At 40.7% G+C, this 20219-nt stretch overlaps 1 protein-coding gene across 7 annotated transcripts; it reads right to left on the minus strand.

Annotated features, from left to right (window-relative positions):
- Positions 1 to 279: 279 nt before the first annotated feature.
- Positions 280 to 18900, minus strand: sfpq (splicing factor proline and glutamine rich). Of its 7 annotated transcripts, none has more exons than XM_033045366.1 (12): positions 18100 to 18900; positions 16467 to 16768; positions 16094 to 16189; positions 15731 to 15948; positions 15399 to 15483; positions 15169 to 15283; positions 13806 to 13842; positions 12996 to 13141; positions 7030 to 10751; positions 4591 to 4636; positions 4316 to 4374; positions 282 to 371 (listed from the first exon to the last, which is right to left on the minus strand). In XM_033045366.1, exons 1-9 carry the CDS (start codon positions 18736 to 18738, stop codon positions 10617 to 10619), a joined length of 1773 nt encoding a protein of 590 aa, XP_032901257.1. In that variant the 5' UTR covers positions 18739 to 18900; the 3' UTR covers positions 282 to 371; positions 4316 to 4374; positions 4591 to 4636; positions 7030 to 10616. The 7 variants fall into 7 exon arrangements, with proteins under 7 accessions (XP_032901259.1, XP_032901261.1, XP_032901257.1 ...); XM_033045367.1 differs by having other exon boundaries at positions 15731 to 15927; positions 18100 to 18899; XM_033045368.1 differs by lacking the exon at positions 7030 to 10751 and having other exon boundaries at positions 280 to 371; positions 13010 to 13141.
- Between the last annotated feature and the right edge of the window lie 1319 nt (positions 18901 to 20219).

A 20219-nucleotide genomic window follows, 5' to 3' on the forward strand; every position in this document is an offset into this window, starting at 1 on the left:
CTCACAGGATATAAATTGATGATATTGAAATATTGCATATATATCAGTCTCAAAGATAAGTGAATGTACTAGAAGCAATTCAGATGTCATGGGTCTGATCCCAATGTCCTACAAGGTTGAACACAATAAGATTTAATTTTGTGGAGATCAAAGTGACACGGTTAATTAAGATGTGGCAAGTCATCTTCAATTCATTTTGTTTACAACTAAAACACCTAACTTGCTTTCAAGACTAGATCAATCATAAATGCTATAGCTCAAAGCAGCAGCACAACACAATCTTGATACAAAATATTTTATTTACATTGACAGAGAAAACACTGGTGTCATGAATAGTGGCCGTGACATCCAGGTGATTGTCCTCCAAGATCCTGAGAACAAAAAAGGAAGTTAGTAGTTTGCTATGACAATGTTCATTCTAACACATTTATGCTGACACTAACTTCCTATCATAGTAGGCAAATCTATTGTTCAGCATTGAGATTGTTATATCTCCGAACCTTCTGCGACAAATACAAAAGTCCCAACCCAAGTTACAAGAATGGAAATATGATCCATCAAAAGCTGTCAGATTCAGATTCAATTTAATTGTCATTGTCAGTGTACAGTACAGAGACAACGAAATGCATTTAGCATCTCCCTGGAAGAGCGACATAGCAAATGATTTGAATAAATAATAATAAGTGATAATAAGTGTCCGGGGGGTGATTGGCAGTCACCGAGGTACGTTGTTGAGTAGAGTGACAGCCACCGGGAAGAAGCTGTTCCTGGACCTGCTGGTTCGGCAACAGAGAGACCTGTAGCGCCTCCCGGATGGTAGGAGGGTAAACAGTCCATGGTTGGGGTGAGAGCAGTCCTTGGCGATGCTGAGCGCCCTCCGCAGACAACGCTTGCTTTGGACAGACTCAATGGAGGGGAGCGAGGAACCGGTGATGCGTTGGGCAATTTTCACCACCCTCTGCAATGCCTTCCGGTCGGAGACAGAGCAGTTGCCATACCATACTGTGATGCAGTTGGTAAGGATGGAAAAGTATTCAGCCCCCGAGTCAATACTTTGTAGAACCACCTTTCGCTGCAATTACAGCTGCAAGTCTTTTGGGGTATGTCTCTACCAGCTTTGCACATCTAGAGACGGAAATTTTTGCCCATTCTTCTTTGTCAAGTAACTAACTGAATAAATTAGTGTAAAAACTACACTACCAAGCACTATTAATTATGCATTTACAAACAAAAATAAATTTAAATGGCATGCAAATATTTCCATGCAAAATGTCTGGAACTAGTACTTGATGTGCTGCAACCCCAATGCAATTTCTACATCATGGACACATTCCCAAAGCAAGCTCCTGTTGCAGCACTGCAAGATAATGTAGTATCCAACTTCACCCACTATGGGTGAGCCCCAAGCTCAGGCAATCATGCATTTAAGGGAAATTACACTCATATAAGATGTGATTAACCCCTTACACCACTAATAAACAGGTCCATGCAGTTATTTATGAAAGAGGGGATTGTGTCAGAGGGGTTCAATTGGAGACCAGTTGAAATTATAAGTTTCAACGATTCTGAGCTCAGTGATTAGTGAATGATATGGGACAGCAACCAAAACACCAGATACAGTGGCTTGCAAAAGTATTCATACCCCTTGAACTTTTCCACATTTTGTCACGTTACAACCACAAACGTAAATGTATTTTATTGGGATTTTATGTGATAGACCAACACAAAGTGGTGCATAATTGTGAAGTGGAAGGAAAATGATACATGGTTTTCAAATTTTTTTACAAATAAAAAACCGTAAAGTGTGGTGTGCAAAAGTATTCAGCCCCCGAGTCAATACTTTGTAGAACCACCTTTCGCTGCAATTACAGCTGCAAGTCTTTTGGGGTATGTCTCTACCAGCTTTGCACATCTAGAGACGGAAATTTTTGCCCATTCTTCTTTGCAAAATAGCTCAAGCTCAGTCAGATTGGATGGAGAGCGTCTGTGAACAGCAATTTTCAAGTCTTGCCAGAGATTCTCAATTGGATTTAGGTCTGGACTTTGACTGGGCCATTCTAACACATGAATATGCTTTGATCTAAACCATTCCATTGTAGCTCTGGCTGTATGTTTAGGGTCGTTGTCCTGCTGGAAGGTGAACCTCCGCACCAGTCTTAAGTCTTTTGCAGACTCTAACAGGTTTTCTTCCAAGATTGCCCTGTATTTGGCTCCATCCATCTTCCCATCAACTCTGACCAGCGTCCCTGTCCCTGCTGAAGAAAAGCATCCCCACAACTCAACAAATGTTTCTATAAACGGATTTCAATATAGACTAAAATTAGTGGTATGTCCAATGCCATCATGTCCAATTTCCAAACATGTATCTCTTCAAAATGCAAGGAGATTTACAGAAGCTTCTGATGTAGCCAGAATTCAGAATTAAAATAGAAAATAATGGAGATACTCAGAAGTTCTAACAGTATTTGTGGTGAATGAAACAGTCAACATTTTAGACCAATAATCTTTTAATTTTGATGCAGGTCTCTGAAACACTAATTCTGGGGTTTTTCCCCCCACAGGTGCTGTCTGGCCTTCTGAATACCTCCATTGTTTCAAATACAGTGGCTTGCAAAAGTATTCATACCCCTTGATCTTTTCCACATTTTGTCACGTTACAACCACAAACGTAAATGTATTTTATTGGGATTTTATGTGATAGACCAACACAAAGTGGCGCATAATTGTGAAGTGGAAGGAAAATGATACATGGTTCTCAAATTTTTTTACAAATAAAAAACTGAAAAGTGTGGCGCTGCATTTGAAACAATGGAGGTATTCAGAAGGCCAGACAGCACCTGTGGGGGGGAAAAAAACAGAATTAGTGTTTTAGAGACCTGCATCAAAATTAAAAGATTATTGGTCTAAAATGTTGACTCAGAGTAAAGGGGGCTGATGGTGTGTTCAGGGTGATGTGCAATGTTAGTTTTCCGCCACACATAGCGTTTTGCATTTAGGCCAAAAACTTCAATTTTGGTCTCATCTGACCAGAGCACCTTCATCCACACGTTTGCTGTGTCCCCCACATGGCTTGTGGCAAACTGCAAACGGGACTTCTTATGGCTTTTTTTCCAACAATGGCTTTCTTCTTGCCACTCTTCCATAAAGGCCCGATTTGTGGAGTGCACGACTAATAGTTGTTCTGTGGACAGATTCTCCCACCTGAGCTGTGGATCTCTGCAGCTCCTCCAGAGTTACCATGGCTGCTTCTCTGATCAATGCTCTCGTTGCCCGGCCTGTCAGTTTAGGTGGACGGCCATGTCTTGGTAGGTTTGCAGTTGTGCCATACTCCTTCCATTTTCGGATGATGGATTGAACAGTGCTCCGTGAGATGTTCAAAGCTTGGGATATTTTTTTATAACCTAACCCTGCTTTAAACTTCTCCACAACTTTATCCCTGACCTGTCTGGTGTGTTCCTTGGGCTTCATGATGCTGTTTGTTCACTAATGTTCTCTAACAAACCTCTGAGGCCTTCACAGAACAGCTGTATTTATACTGAGATTAGATTACACACAAGTGGACTCTATTTACTAATTAGGTGACTTCTGAAGGCAATTGGTTGCACTGGATTTTATTTAGGGGTATCAGAGTAAAGGGGGCTGAATACCTTTGCACGTCACACTTTTCAGTTTTTTATTTGTAAAAAAATTTGAAAACCATGTATCATTTTCCTTCCACTTCACAATTATGCGCCACTTTGTGTTGGTCTATCACATAAAATCCCAATAAAATACATTTACGTTTGTGGTTGTAACGTGACAAAATGTGGAAAAGTTCAAGGGGTGTGAATACTTTTGCAAGCCACTGTAAATCCTTTTGGTCACATCCTTTTTGAACCAACTGTACACGTTCCCAGAGACTACTGACGAATCAAGTAGACAATATTTCCAAACCAATGTAGCTATTTATTTATTTTCATACCCCTGCAGTAATAATTTAAATGTTCTGCACTAAAATGTAAACTGTGAATGCAATTGAGACTAAAGTAGTAAAGGGCATATCCCACTTGGCTATTTTTCTGCGACCGCTGGCGCCTTTGACTGGCGTATCATGGTCGCAGAGTTGTGACACTTGAGGAAAAAAAAGTTGTGACACTTGAGGAAACACCGTGCGTCAATACGTCATCACTTCGTGACCTTTTCGGTGACCTGATACGTCAGTCACCGGAAGAAGAAAAAAATCGCCAAGTGGGACAGGCCCTTTAGGCTTCATGAGACACCTACTTTGATTAAAAAAACGCACTGCCCTATATCTTTTGAGATCCAATATACTCACCCCTCTTCATAACTTGTGGTGAATGACCAGATGTGAAACATCCTGGTTGTGGATGGAAGCTGGAAATGAAAGCAGATAGAAGTTTAATTCCCATAACTTATTTCTCATCCAATCAAGCTACATTAGCCAAACACTGCATCTCGCATACTAATAAGCAAAATACTATGCGAGACAACCACACAAATAAAATAGTTGAAAAAGATATTTCACATCACTTTAAAAAAACACGATTAATTGTCAATATCAATTTTTGGGGGATTTTAGCAGTTACTTACTGGCAATTTTAATGCACCAATCAACAAGCATCAAGCGCTACCATGCCTAAAGAGAACACATCAAGTTAGTAAGAACTCAACAGTAATTGATAATATTAATAATCATTAGATCACATTACATCAGGAAAACTTGCCATACAAATCCAGCCAAAATGTAGATCTGGAGTAGAAAAGCTGCCTGAATTGCCCAATAGTCTCAAGTGCCACTGTTTCCACAGTGGCACCCATTGACTAATATTTATGGGGCAAGACTTGGTTAATGGGAACAGGATACAAAGGATACCGTTCATACAACTGATGCGCATCAATGGATTACACCAGAAAAGCACAGTGTACTTTGTGGTGACTTGCCTGCATAAGCCCAAGAAAAGGTGCAAAGCAAGATGTTGTGCTTTAAGCCAAGCTTCACAGGCAAGTACGGCAGTGTGCAAACAGAAGATTAAAATTATTCAAAATGAATAGTTCTAAGATTTGAACGGGCCAATTAAAATTGACCAAGCTGGCACAGAAAGAAGATGCCTAATCAGGCATGTGTGCATATAAGGGAAGTTACACATCTTAGAATTGATTCTAACCTCTTACAACACTACTAGACACCAAGTATCCTATGATGTTCTGGCATCACACTCCTGCACAGATGCTCAAAATATTGTTGCCAAATTAAACTGAAAAGCTCAGTCATATAGAGAATAATTGAGATGGAATACAGTGCAGACACTTAGCTATCTATTTTCACATCCCACTCACAAATCCCATGTGCAGAATTGAAACATGATTTCAGCTTCAGGGATAATCCAGAGCTTTTTACACGGAAATTATACTTCGTTACTCATTCTAAACAGATAATTATTTCTTTTGACTTAGCAAGTATGTTTCCCAAAAATGGAATACACATGCGATCAACACTTCAGCTCTAAGATTGCATCAAGTGTTAATCTTAATGTGAGCTTTGTGACAAACTGAATCAAATTAAGCTTGCACAGAAAATACTGCAATTTGCACAGATGACCTCTGTGTCAAAACCCCAGCATTGTAACACAAACTGCCCCAAAACAGTCAAATACCTGAACAATCTGGTCAAGGGCCATGACAGTACTTACAACCTCTTCCATCCTAATCTCAAAGAATATTTACAGCAGTTTACTTCATCCAAGCGATCTAAACATCTAAGCAGTCAAGAACACATACCACTATATTCTCCTAGATGGTTTCAATTTTCGAATTACTTGCCAAAAAAGATTACTGGAAAACTGCCCATTATGTTAAACCCAACACTGATAATGTGATCCCTCTGATTATAGGAACATGTCATCTTTCACTGGATAGACTAACAAGCCATTTGCTTATTAACAGCTTCAAAGAAAGCAAACCAAAAGCAATGTGATTTGACTAAGGCCCATTCCAGGTATACCTGAAATTTTAGTAACTAGTTCAAGGCCCGAGCAGCCAAACAAATAGTTATATACCAGGGCAAAGCATGGTGAATGTTTGCTCTTCTAAAATATCAAATGAATAACAAATCCTTATTTTCAATACATATTGGCAGATGCAGGTGAACTCGGTTGAGGTAGTGAATATGACGTTTACAGAAATGATACTTGCCATATACAACAAGTAAGCATTCTTAAAAATCTGCTGAACCCAAGATAAATCTTCCTATACGCAAATACATTGTACAGGGTCTGGTCGTAGGATTTCTGGCCAGATAACCCAGTGATCAAGGTAGATTGTAGTTAGTCATTACAAAGTTGTCTTGGTAAAAGCTGAAAACATACTGTAGAGGCTATACTAAGCGTTACAGGAGATAAGCCAAGTACAATAAATAGGTGCACGCATTTCAGGGTAAGGGGGTCTGACAGAGGCTCATCAAGAGCAAGTAGGTTAAAAGTGAACTCTTCAATTTCCAAAACTCGAGTTAGCAGTTCAAGTCACCGTTTTCTCCATAATTGCAGGCAATTGCACACCCACCCATCCCTTTTTCCAAACCCCAAACTAATTACGTGATGTTCAAGTTATGACAATAAGTTGCTTATTGTCTATGTAGATCACACTGCTTTATTGATGGTCTTGGCAAAGCTTCAAGTGCAAGTGCAATGTTTAGAAAAAGTTAAGCAGACAACTACAACCTTCCTATTCAAGACCTCAGTCACACAACAGCTTTATGAAGCCGAAAGTACAATTGGAGAACGAAACACAGATCTACCCATTTGTCAACGACCCACAAGTGCATCAGTATTAATGCTGTAGTACAACAGTATTTGAAAGCTGCACTAATAGCTGTACATCACTTGGTCTGTAATGCATTATTCATACCAGTCAACATTGAATGCTAACAGTCCAACCGCTAAGTGCTGCACTGTAATCACACTGTCAGAAGAGTGATGCCCGAACCATTTCACTGAATTAAGAAAGACATTTTAACAAGTTATTTGTACATACCTGTATGCAGTCTGTACTGTGTACCGCAGAACAAGCAGGAATACTATTCTCCAGGTCTTACTGCCCAATCCCATTTGCAGTACTACAGATCCTCAATGTAATGTATTGCAGACAAGCTGACTGTAATTATTCGTTGTAGAGTGGCATTACTTGCAAGGATGCAGCACAATTGGCTGCCAGCAGCCACTTGCTGGCTTGTAACTCAGATGCGTTGCCATGTGACCTGAGAATCTGAAACTGTTATAACTTCCACCAAAGAATACTGGGGAAGACAAGTTATTTCAATTTGTTCCCAGACTTAATGGGCATTACAAAATTCAGCGCCTGAATACCAAGATGGCAACAACTAAACTTTCCTTTACATGTATTGAGATTAACTGATACCATACACCAAGCTCATATCTCTAAAAATGTATAAGCGAGCCTTTCAGGCCAAAGGAACTTTGCTCCAATTTCAAATTCACAAAAAGCATACCCCTATTGCAACTAAATGCACCAAGTTGTGGCATCAAAAATTTTGAAAACTGGGCATTGCAAAAATAGTTCTAAGCTCCGCTTGTAACACCTAAAGAACTAAAAATTCCCCAAACTGGTGAGCTCAAAGGGCTCACAAAAGCCCCTAATTACAAGTAACATCACAAAACCAAATCTATCAAATTACTATATAGATTTGAACAGGGCCCTGGTTTATCATCCCCACTTAAATATACTAAACCTATTTAAATTATGAAACCCATGTTCAAATGCAGCAATTTTAAGGGAACAAAGTGAAGCCATCATCAAAGAGATGTAGATTTTAATTAGCGTTATTTAGAAAGTGGGCAAATTATTCACTTTGGAAATAACTACATTGCATAGCCTGGGATTTTTAAATATCTCCATTGATAAGTTAGGACTCAAGCAAGTAAGCAGCCCTCAAGTTACATATTAAATCACCCCAGAATTTTGATTTAAAAATATCCGATCCTGGCTATTAATAAAAAAATTAACGAATGATAAAATAGTTGCCCCTCACTAGAAAACTGCACTTACGGCTAGTAGAACTGTATAAAAATCATACCAGTGGATTTGATTATATGTTCAAACATGCCCCACCACCCATCCCCACAAATAAGTTTTAACACTTACCATTATCACAATGCTAAACAGCAATTATTTGTTGGCACAGCATGTTACTGCTTGGTTTGCAGTTACCCATTGAAGCTCTTCAGCTTCTATAGGCAGAAGACATAGATAGAAGTCACGTTCTGGTGGTCCAGGCATCCTGTTGCAAATTCATTCTTATGAGCAGATCTGCACCTCCCAGAAATGCTACTGGATTCCAATTATTGAAATTTTTCAATTAGTCATTCACGATGCAAGAGGACCAACTTTTCAAATGAAGTTTTAGGTGAAACCTTCACAAGGTAACAGTTGGACCCATAGTAGGTCAGTAGTTTAAAAAGGTTTTCTGGATCATAAATTGCAAATCGTTCAGAGAACATCTTTCACCAGGTATTAAGTTCATTGGAAACTAAAAATAAGTCTTCAGAACTCCACTTTTTAGATCCTGTCCCAGTTTCACAGCAAATCTGTCTGGTAGAATTTTAACCACATGCACACATACTTAAAAAAAAATCCCCACGTCCAAATAAGATTCCACAAAATGTTCTGGTTTTGTTGGTGATGCAGAAGGTCCAAAGATTAATGTGCATCAACACCAGAAACACATGGGTATGTTTACTAGATGTTGTGCACATTGTCCTCACGCTTTTTACTGCATTGACTATTCAAATACACATTTCTATTACTACTGCTCAAGTTTCAGAATACCAAACGTTAGATCTGGGATGCTGCTGGCCAAATTTATTTTCTGCAAGTCACAATAAATTAATTTACAGGCCTAAAACTAAAAAGTATCTACTCTTCTAGGTAGGACAGAGTAATCGGGCATCATTATATTTTGAGTTATTGTAACATCTTAGTGGCATCATATGGCAAGACAACCAATGACATTTATCAGCAAGCCATACAGACTCCTCACTTACAAAGTATGAGGTTATGCTATGAATTGATTTCTAATCCACCAAATGGATTTAGGACAGGCTGGACAGTTTCAGAATACCTCATATCTACCCAAATTGGAATGGACGAGAACAGTTCAAACACAGGTGGGACGTTATATTTATCTGAAATTGTCTAAACCCAATAGGAAAAAATGCAGTAGCAACAAAATCAATTAAATTAAAAATTTGAATGCAGCTGGCACTGCCAAAATGCATGTCTGGGGGGGAAAGGCCAGAACGGGGTACTGAATTTGGATGATCAGCAATGATCATATTGAATGACCGAGCTGATTTGAAGGGTCGAATGGCCTATTCTAGGTTTCTATAGTTTCCGAAAACATGCTCAACACCATAAAAACATCAATAGAGCCTAGAATTGGAAACCTCGACATTCGTTGGATCCAATTAGAACAAGTTGGCCAAAGAAAAAGGACACCATGATGAGCTTCGGATTCCATGGGGCAAAGAAAAATTGTCAGCTAGGGGCCCCCCAATTGCTTCAAACCACCTTTAATGGAAAAACTGCAGGCTAAAGAAGGCTTGTGTCCAAAGTGACAGCTTCACTACCTAAGATCACAAGGCAAGGTCGCTCAGAATGACGACCAGAGATCGGCTTTAATCTTGATAGTAAATTAAAACAGAGAAAAAATTGAAGTAGAATAGAGTTTAGCACCAGTCTAAACATTTAACATAAGTACTACTGCAACATAATCAATCATCCTGCCCTCCCAACATTTTCAAACACTCAAATCTCAAATGTATTTGCCAAATCAGAAACCTAGATTTGTCAGTGGACTTCACTGGTACAACTGACAGAATTTGGCTTGCAGGTTTCTGGGATCCAAAACTAGAACGACAAAAATAATTATTTTTGAAAATTTTAAAACCTATTAGAAAAGTTCTATTTAATGCTCTTTGACCTAAATTTAAATTAAAGTAACCATAAGATCTCAAGCAGAAATAAAAATGTGTTACAATTTAAAGCCAGTTTTTGTTGCGCTTAATTCCCATCAATCCTTACCTTATTGAATTAACTTTGATAAATGGTACAAAGTTTGCAATAGTCAGCAATACTTTGTCCCATTTATGGAAGCCTATAATTTGCCACTATTTGGCAGAGACTTTATTCTTGGTTAAAAACAACTCGTTTCAAATTAGCACTACGAATGAGTTTTAATTTAAAAAGACGACCAAAATACAGAATCCACCATTTCAAAACAAGCATTTAGCCTACACAATTTAACATGCTTCTACAATGACTCAAAAGATACATGGAGCATACTTTCTAGAGGTTTAATGGCACTTCAGTGTACATTTGAAGTACTGGGAAAAGATGCCTATTTGCACTATCACTTGCTTGACATAATTCAACATTCACAATGTGCCAGCGTGAATTGTTACAGTTTACAAAGTTTAGTCAATACACAAATCTGAATAGGCATAAAATGCAACTTTGCCACCAACTAAAAAAAAACGCATTTATGAAGAGTTTCCATCTAAAGGAGACTATCTGGAATGCACACTAAAGGAGAGCTATAAATTTTAGTATCTAGGCTTCTTGTTAGCTGTTTCATATTCTTCTCTCGCTCTATTAAAATTGGGACCAGTAGGCCCCATAGGACGTGGGGGCTGAGCATTCATTGGACCTGGTGTCCCCTGTCCAAAGCGGTCATTACGCTATTGGAAGTTCATCACACATGGTAGCAATCAAAGTCCATACAAGTTGCACATTACAAAGTGAGGAAAATGTGTAACATTTAGGTCAGGGAAGGCATCCGTAGTCAACGTTCGTCGATTACAACCAGGAATGGGGCGATCCACAGGTACCAGGCACATAAAAAGAAAAAAGAGGGCAAGTTGTTCATTAGTTTACCAACCAGCACATGGAGGAATCCATGGTGGGTATAATCCTCCCATGACTTGTGACAGCTTAAGAACAATGGCTATTCTGCTTTCAGTGCAAACAAATTACTAACAAGAATAGGAATGCAGTGTAATGTGCACAAAAAAGGATTTGGGCTTAGAACATCTCATTACCATTGCAATCTCAGCATTGAATCTGTCAGAGATGCAGTGTTTAACACTTCAAGTTAAATAGCCATAGGCCTCAATCGAAGTCACAAGTAACCACCGACTTATTCCCACCTATTTCCCCTTTAACACAATCTGACAAACAAGCCAGTATTGTAGTACTGAAGAGTTGTTGAGTACAAATAATTTTGTTTCAGTAAAAAACTGTTTACTATTAAGGCATGATAGTTCTCACAACAGATTGAAAATTCGATCTGATCAGTTGCCTTTAAAACTGTTGAAGAGAAAATTATATAAAATTCAAAATGTATTAGTCCACAATCTACCATCACAATACAACACAAGTACTACAACACTGGATCATTGTTACCATTCAGGAATACCAGGATAAATTGAGTATACTGCAGAGAATACACAGTTAGTCCATAACTCAATTTTCGATTTAAAATGCCTCATCAAATTTACCACTTGCACCAAACACCTCAAACATTTGGAGGGTAGGGCACGCAGGTTTGCCACGACGCATGGCTTGATGTTGTGCTAGAGGACACTCAACAGCCTCTTTCAATTTATTTCATGGGGCAACATCACACTGCAGGCCAACTAAGTGCTGGCATATTCTGCTAAAACAATTGTCATCCAATGCAAGACTGAGGGCTTTGAAGTAACCAAAGAAATAACACTAAAACATGAGTTAATCCAAGATTAAACCATTTGGAATTGGAAGGACATTTCAGGAACAGCCTCTTAAATCAAATTATGAATAAACTTCCGCTCGCCCCCACACCCCATCTTCCCATGTGACCCAGTTTTTCCACTTAAAAGTAATAAACCCATCCACTGCATCTTTTCACTATGCAAGACCTAGCAACAGTCAGGACAAGTAATTTTAAGATGCAGGGAAATACTATTTACTAGCTGCAGTTGAACAGTTACAGGTGCCATGGGATCACTGATTTTTACTCATGTGGACTGTGTATCTATGCAATTTAAAGTGGAGTTACTGCAATCACAATTCTTTATTCACTTATTTTAATATTGCAGTTTGTCGTAAACTGGAACCACATGTTCATGGTTTATGTATATAATAGTGGCTGCAGATGCCGGAACATTTGGACAGGAAATCAGAAGTTTATATCCTGTAGAACAAGAAACCTAAATTGCAAACTGGATAGAGCAAGACAATCCTCCTTCTGCATCAGAACAATTGCAACTACTAACACCACTTGTAACCTCTGAAATAACCCAAGCATTTGAGCCATTGCTATTCTCTAGTACCTATTTGGGAAATTGAAATTGACCCATTTTCCCAGCATACCTATTTGGCATGCTTGTCCCAACCACACAAACCATCAATTCTACATTCAAGTTCTAAAAACCCAAACTTTGGTAATACGTCAGCTGATCTGGTAATTTAAATGTATTTCTACTAGATTGAATTTACAAACTTCTGCCCCACAATCACATCAAACTTGCAAGCATGTAATGACTATGCTATGTTTGGCATAGCCAAACTTTTTGGCATGGCAATTAGATCCTGTGATCAATTGTTAAGATGCAAAACTGATTAAAATCAACTTGTGTAATGTTCATTAACATGTCACATGTAATTCCATTTTAAAAAACCAAGTTGAATCCACCCAATGCCAAGTCCAGACTATGTTACTCAGCTCCTACCAGAGCCTTATTCAAGCAGTTTCTAAGTTTGCCATTTTGTGTTGTTTCAATAATGACAAGATAAGCAGATGGACACCACAAGGACCTTAGTTTAAATTGCAAAGTATCCATTACAATTTCCCCCAGGCTGTCATCATACCAAATACCCACTCATTTCACTCTACAATCAGACCATACATTCAAGCATTCACTCTGAACCACAGTATGCTTTACCCCTGCCATGTCACCGGTGTTTGCACTGGCGCTCATCATCTGTCCAGGCATCGCACTGGGTCCTCCAGGACTACTCAATGTACTGTGACCTTCATAGGCCATTGCTGCCATTGGTGGGAAGCTTTGGTTTGCAGCAGTATATTGTTCTGAAATGTGAAACAATGAGAAATTAGCAATAATGAACACTTATGTCATTCATTTACACAACACCATATACCATTTGTCCTCACTGTTCCCATTATGTAAAATTAAAAAACTTCATTTCAATTAATACACCATAACCTCCCACGGGTTAGATGCTTTAACACATGATCCACCACATTACAGTCCAGAGTTCCATGCACAACCATGGCACCACACTATAGTCCAGAGCTCCATGCATTATCATGGCACAGCACCCACTTGAACTCCAATCTTTTATGTAATTGTCAATATTCCATTAGTCTCGATTTTGTGTTCACCTACAGGCTTCTAGTTATGTTTACGTGGACTCACACCCTTCCAGATACCTCAGTCTCCAGGGACTTTTACTACTGTTAAATAATTTACATGGTCACAATCATCTACATTGCTATCCAGTCACCAGTTTTACCTGCAAGGGTCATCTTTGTAATGCAATTCTTTATCCACACTGTTCTCAAAGCAACTGTATCACTTGCCATTATTTTCACAGGCACCTTCAATACAGCCAATATACAAGCAGTAACAATTGTTGTTTAGGAGATCAAAAAAAAGCAAGATTATTGAAACCATAGCAAATTCAGGTATTTAAAATATTTCAGAAAAATAAAAGGAAAAATATGCATTTACCTGCCATTCCTGCAGCCATACGCATTTCACGCTCTCTCTAAAAAGTAAAAAAAAAAAAATTAGAAATCAGAACCTACAACCAAATTTGCAAGTGCTTCAAGCAAGAGCTGTCCATGCCAAGTCCCAGCGAAATTTGAAATCCACACCTTTCTGCAAAAACAGTTAAAGTTAGCAACATTAATTTAGAGTAGCCAGATATCAAAAATGGAAGATTCCCTTGCACAAGTAGAGACATGTACCTTTTGTATTTTTTACCTACTTGTCATTGCCTGACAACACCCAGATACAGACAAACACCAGTCCTATACAATTGCATTGCAAGATACAAAGCCAGACAATACAAGTTTAAAACGAAGGCACAAGCTGAGTTTCACTTGGCAGTACTGATAAGTCTTATTAAATATAGTCCAATTCCACCACAGCATGCAATCACTGGAGATTTCAGCTGTACAGTCAAGGACTTAAGCATCAAATCATCAAGTCTATATTGCGATCATAACTAAGTCAACAAATATGAAAGTGTCAGCTCACAAGCCTTCGTACAAGCACAACGGTCCACAAAATTGGAGCAAATTAGAATATGGGTACTCATCTATACATATGTATCCATCCAAAACGGTGCACAATAGCGCTACAATTTTAGGGGCTCCTTACCCACCGTTCGCCTGGGGTGTGCCGTAACAAGTTTTGCTCGATTTTATAAAGTATTTCCCTTTATAAACATCAATTTACTTTATATCGTGAACGGCACTACGCTCCCACTTGCCGGCTCCCTCAGCCGCGCCTGCGCAATTGGGGGAGGGTTGCCCGTATCCGCACGTGCGCAGTGTGTACTTGACTGGCGTCACAACAGGGACCAAATGGGTTGTCACAATGGGTCGGTTAGTCACATTATAATAAGCAAAGGACCTCAGAGCATTGGGTGCTTCAGTGCCAAACAAATTCAGGTGGGCGGTGCCAAGAAACTTGACGGCATAAATACGTGCAACCTCATTTTGTCCAGCTTCTGGTACAATCTGGTCCAGCTTCAAACTAGTACTCGGAAAAAAGGTGTAACCTGGTTCAAGAAATTCAAAGAGTAACCTTTCAACAAATGAAATCTGAAGCATCTGTTTGTGTTGTGCAAATGTCAAGATATTTCATTCATACCGTCACCGTAAATTAAACTAATGTTATAACTAACATTTCCAGACATGAAGCAGCTAAAATTTGAGGGTGGGATTTTCATGGCATTCTCATTTCAAGCATCACAAGCCTCTTCCCAACTAAGTGCTGGTCTAATCTTAGGCACAAGATACCCAATCATTACATATTGCATTAGAACAATTTCCTCAAGCCAAAACACCCATTTAAGGAAACTCACAGGATCCATGTAACCCATGCGGAAGTTCTCCTCCCTCTGGCGCCTTATCATCTCCTCTTTTTCCCTTTGTCGCATCAACATTTCCTCCTCTCGTCTGCGACGCTCTTCCTCTTGCCTGGATAATGCAGAAACCACGGTATTAAATTAAAAATTTAACAACATAATAAGCTTTAACACATATGCCACAGTATTCCCATGTTAGAGAAATTTCGCATAGTCTTAATTCTCACCTCAATTCAAGCTGTTTACGCTTTTGAACTTCTTGGGTGTGGAGCTCCTCCATGCGCCTCAGCTCTTCTTGGCGCCGCATAAGATCTGGAGTAATTTTTCACAACAGAAACAAATCAACTAGCGCAGTAAGTTCACCAAATTTGTGCAGAGATCACTAAATTCCATTTGACTGCACAAATTGATTACAAAATCCAACAATCACAAATGCTATAATTTGCATAATAAACATAAAATTCAACAGAATAGCAATTCATCGTAGCTATTTTCATACAAGGCAATTTGTAACTTCATGTTGCAGTCTCAGATACTGTTGAAATGACTCTTAACATACCCTGCCTCAACAACATTGCTTGATGTTCATGGTATGCATCTTCCATCTCATTTTCCAACTTATCCCTGGCCTCTCTCATGTTCTTTTCTACTTGTTCTCTCTGTTGTTTTTCCATTTCATCAAGTGACTTCCATCTCTGGGAATATTCAAACTCAAATGTTCCATGCTGAGCAAAACGAGGAGGATGCTCTCTCTCTCTGAAAGCAAGGGAGGCACAACTTTGACCTCAATTAGTCTAATAATTCCACTATTTCAAATAAATAAAATCTGCAGACTTAATGCATCAAGGCAAATACGGTGATGTTACAAAATTAGAATCACTCGTTTTCCACTTGAATGTTTTAAAACTATTCTAAAACTCACTTCTGATACATTGGGTTCCTTTGGGCAAGCTTTTCTGGAAGGCCATCTTCATCATCATACTGTTCCATTGGTTCCACAATTACAGGACGAGGAGATCTACAAGGCAATAAATAAAATTTGACAGCTGTGTTCTCTTCCAGGGCTACATTTATGAATCCCCATTCTTATTGAGCTCTTGTTGAAATATTGAAAGTCAGTTATAATTAAAACCCCGTACTGATATTTCCGTCAGTAAATGTAATGCAACTACATAAAATCAGAAACCCTCATGCTTAATTATATATCTGCTCATGAACTACAATATTGTTCAAGAAACATTTGAAACTGAATTTTAAAAAGCAACCAGGTATGTTTTTTCCCCAAAAACTCTTACGCTGTTAAGAGGAACACTCCATCACTGCATCGGTCAAGTGCCTTCCGCGCAGCCGGTTTTGTAGCAAATTCAACTATTCCTTTGCCCGTTGATCTGCCACGATCATCTACGATTACAATAGCTCTCTCCACTTGACCAAATTGGGAGAAAGCTTCCTCCAGCAATTCATTTGAGACATAAGGAGAGAGATTGCGGACAGTCAGTGCAGCAGAATGTGTGGCAAAACGGATACGAAGTGGTCGGCCTCTCATAGGCGTATCATCAAGTTCGGCTTTGGCTATTTCAGCCAAAGTTCTACTTTCCTTAAAAGAAAGAGACAAAAACTTTGAAAACCACAAATCTAAGTTTAGTTTAAACTGCCAAAAAAAGCACGCCAAACTAAAATAAACCACAAAACATGCAAAACGGTGCTTTTTGATGCAAATATTTAAACAATTAATAGAAATGCTATATTTAAGAGGGAGTTAGATGTGGCCCTTGTGGCTAAAGAGGTCAGGGGGTATGGAGAGAAGGCAGGTACGGGATACTGAGTTGGATGATCAGCCATGATCATATTGAACGGCGGTGCAGGCTCGAAGGTCCGAATGGCCTACTCCTGCGCCTATTTTTTATGTAAAATCAACACCTCATATGCACACACGATTTTTGGTGAGCTGAACTATTCCATTAACTGAGAAATTATCTTTATCCAACGCCGCGTGCACAAGTGGCAGGAAATGCAAGTACAAAGGACATACGAGTGCAGAAAACCCACAAAATCCGATTGCCTGCAGTGCGCATTTAGGGAATTGTATTACAGATTCTCCTCTCACCGCCAGTCAAACTTCGCAAATCAACTACTGCCTCACAATTTCAGCCACCCACATGCAACCCTGGCCACTGGCTGAAGTTAAAATATTTTTTATGCATGAGCGTGTTGCCCCTGGCTGCAGCTGTTCCTTCCCACAAACCAAATCTGTGCAGATTGCTGGGTTAACTGGTCATTGGGGAGATTTCTAGCGTGTCTGGATACGTGCTAGAACGGTGGTGGGGGAAGTGTTAATAGAATATTCCAATAACTGGGCTGTCTGCCACTTCCACGATAAGGAAAGTACCCCATGAGCGTTAACACAACTAACCCCATAAAGGAGAGATTGAGGTGGGGGATATTGACGAGTTCAAAGTAAAATGTCTGCTAGGGTCAACAATGGAACAATGAAATTCCTACTTGCAGCACATTGTACATAAAGATTGGCACAAAATGCTGGAGTAACTCAATGAGACACAATATCTCCCGAGAGAAGGAATGGGTGACGTTTCTACTCCGACCCGAAACGCCACCCATTCCTTCTCTCCAGAAATGCTGCCCGTCCGCTGAGTTACTCCAGCATTATGTGCCCATCTTCGGTTTAAAACCAGAATCTGCAGTTTATTCTCGCATACTGCACACATATATACATTACTATAATTATAAAATAAAAACAAAATCCACAATGTAGGTGCAGAATAATGACAGAATTGAGTAACTGTGACTGCATGCACGCCCCCGCGATTGGGAAACGTTCCTGCGCGTTCACGCGACACACCCCGGGCCGGGGGCGCGCCTGCTGCGGCCTAGCTGCCCGCGGCCGCCAGGTGGCTGGGCCAAACTCACCAGGCGGATGAAGCCGAAACCTTTGCCTTTGTTGATGAAAACCTCGCCGGGTTCGCCATATTTCTGGAAGAGCCTCTTGAAGTCGTCCTCGGTGATGTCGCCGGGCAGGTTGCCCACGAAGAGGCGGCAGCGCTGGGTGTAGGTCTTCTCGCCGGGCTTGCGGAGCAGCGAGAGCTGGGCCCGCAGCACCTCCTGGGCCTGCCGCATTTCGCCCTCGGTCGGCTTGTTGTCGCGTGGCTGGCGGTTCTGGTTGTCGGTCCCTTGGTAGGACGGCTTGCCCTCGCCGCCGCCCCCGCCTCTAGCCCCGGCCGCCGCCACCGGTGGGGGCTGGGCGGGCGCCGCGTCGCCGTTCTTCTTGTCGGGCTCCTGAGGCTTCTGCGAGGCCTGCGCCGGCGACTTCTGAGGCGGGGTCTGCGTGGGGGCCGCCGCCGGCGCCACCGTCGCTGCCGTCCCCGCCGCCTGGCTCTGCGCGGAAGGCGCCGGCTGCTGCTTCAGGGCCTCGGCCACGTTTCCCGCTCCGTTCGGGCGGGTGGGGATATTCACATTGTTGCGGCTGCTGCCGCCACCGCCGCGGAACGGAGGGCTCATGCCGCCGCGCCTCTGGAATCCCGTGCGGTTCCTAAAACGATCCCGAGACATTTCCTCTCCGTGGATGTTTTTTCTTTAAAAAGAAAAAAAACACCAGCGTTTGTGTGCGAGCGTTATTTTTTTTCCCCCCCACCCCACAACGTTTGTTTCAAACCGGCTGCAAACGTCAACGTGGAGAAGTGCGCAAAATGGCGCCCGGTCGGCGCCGAGGCGGGCGCGGGCTCCTTATATACTGCCCTGATGTCCCGCCCCTGCCGGCGGCCCATTGGGGGGCCGCTACGACGACGCGCGGCGAACTTGACAGCTGATTGGCGACTGTCCATGTCCATCAGCGACACCGCTCCAATAATGTCCGCCGCCGGCCAATCAGCTTGCACCGCCTCGCAGACAAAGGAGCGCTTCTATGGTGGCGGTGGAGGAGGGAGATGTGTGCCTGGGGGCTGTTCAGCAATGGAGGCCTTGTCCCTGACACACACACGCCACACCGAACTCCCCCTTCACAGACACACTGGAGATCGCGTCTGAATCCGAGCTGGCAAACCATTTAACCATCCGTTATGTATATACACTTTTACCCATCTAATTCTATCATATTCGGTTAATATATTTTTAATAAATAATCATTTATCAATTAATATTGAAGAGTACAAACTCTTAAAAGTGGCCCTTGATTCGCTTCAAAGATTGTTCTATGAATTTTATTTTCCATGAATTTCAAATTATAATTGTTCTGGTTTGAAACTTCAGAGTTACATAAAAGTATCCCTGTGTTACCTATAAGCCTTTTTAAAAATATATTTTTTATCCTACTTTTTTGATCGTCACCTTTGTAAGCTTCAGTTCAAGTTTTCCCGCTGATTGCTGTTAGTTGGAGAATTAGTTTTGTGTCATTGGTGCCTTAACAACACATTTTTACAGGTATCAATGCTGAATAGTCTGTGTGTGGCCTTGTCACCAGCATTTATTTTTTTAAAAGGCCTGTATTTGGCAGCACTCATTGAATGGCAGAATTTTATGGCATATTAGGACACCATTTAACCCAAAATTAATTATTGAAGAGCTAACTAGATATTCAAGATCGTTTCCCTTGCCTGTGCAATTTTCTCCCCTTTATATAGCTTTATGAAATCGACCTGAATTTATTTCCACCAATCTTTCAGGACTGCATTACAGTTCACAACAACTTGTGGGCTAAGAAATGGTTCTGCTCATGCTCTCCTCTGATGTTGTTGCCAATTCTTTTTAATTTGTGTCATCGGACTACAGACTCTTATGCCAGTTTTGAAATGTTCTCCTTAGTCTCAGAATGATTAAACACCCTATAAACATTCCCTTGCCTGCTTTAAAAATGAGTCAGGCAAAAGTGGGTCAGGCAACATCTCTGGAGAACATCGACAGACGATGTTTTGGGTCAGGACCCTTTTTCAGACTGATTGTGGGGTGAGGGGAAGAAAGTGAAGGCAGAAGTCTTCAAGGACTTGAAGTTGTGGGATTCATTGATGAACAGAGGACTCCAGCTAATCTATTGATTT

The sequence above is a fragment of the Amblyraja radiata genome, chromosome 27 (assembly GCF_010909765.2).
Source record: "Amblyraja radiata isolate CabotCenter1 chromosome 27, sAmbRad1.1.pri, whole genome shotgun sequence".
Taxonomy (NCBI): domain Eukaryota; kingdom Metazoa; phylum Chordata; class Chondrichthyes; order Rajiformes; family Rajidae; genus Amblyraja; species Amblyraja radiata.

Coding starts and splice junctions, on each gene's coding strand:
- sfpq (XM_033045366.1), bottom strand. CDS start 18,738: ATGTCTCGGGATCGTTTTAGGAACCGCACGGGATTCCAGAGGCGCGGC. Junction 15,949..16,093: donor AGGAACCCAATGTATCAGAA/GTGAGTTTTAGA, acceptor TTGAGGTCAAAG/TTGTGCCTCCCTTGCTTTCA. Junction 10,752..12,995: donor ACACCGGTGACATGGCAGGG/GTAAAGCATACT, acceptor AACTTCCAATAG/CGTAATGACCGCTTTGGACA.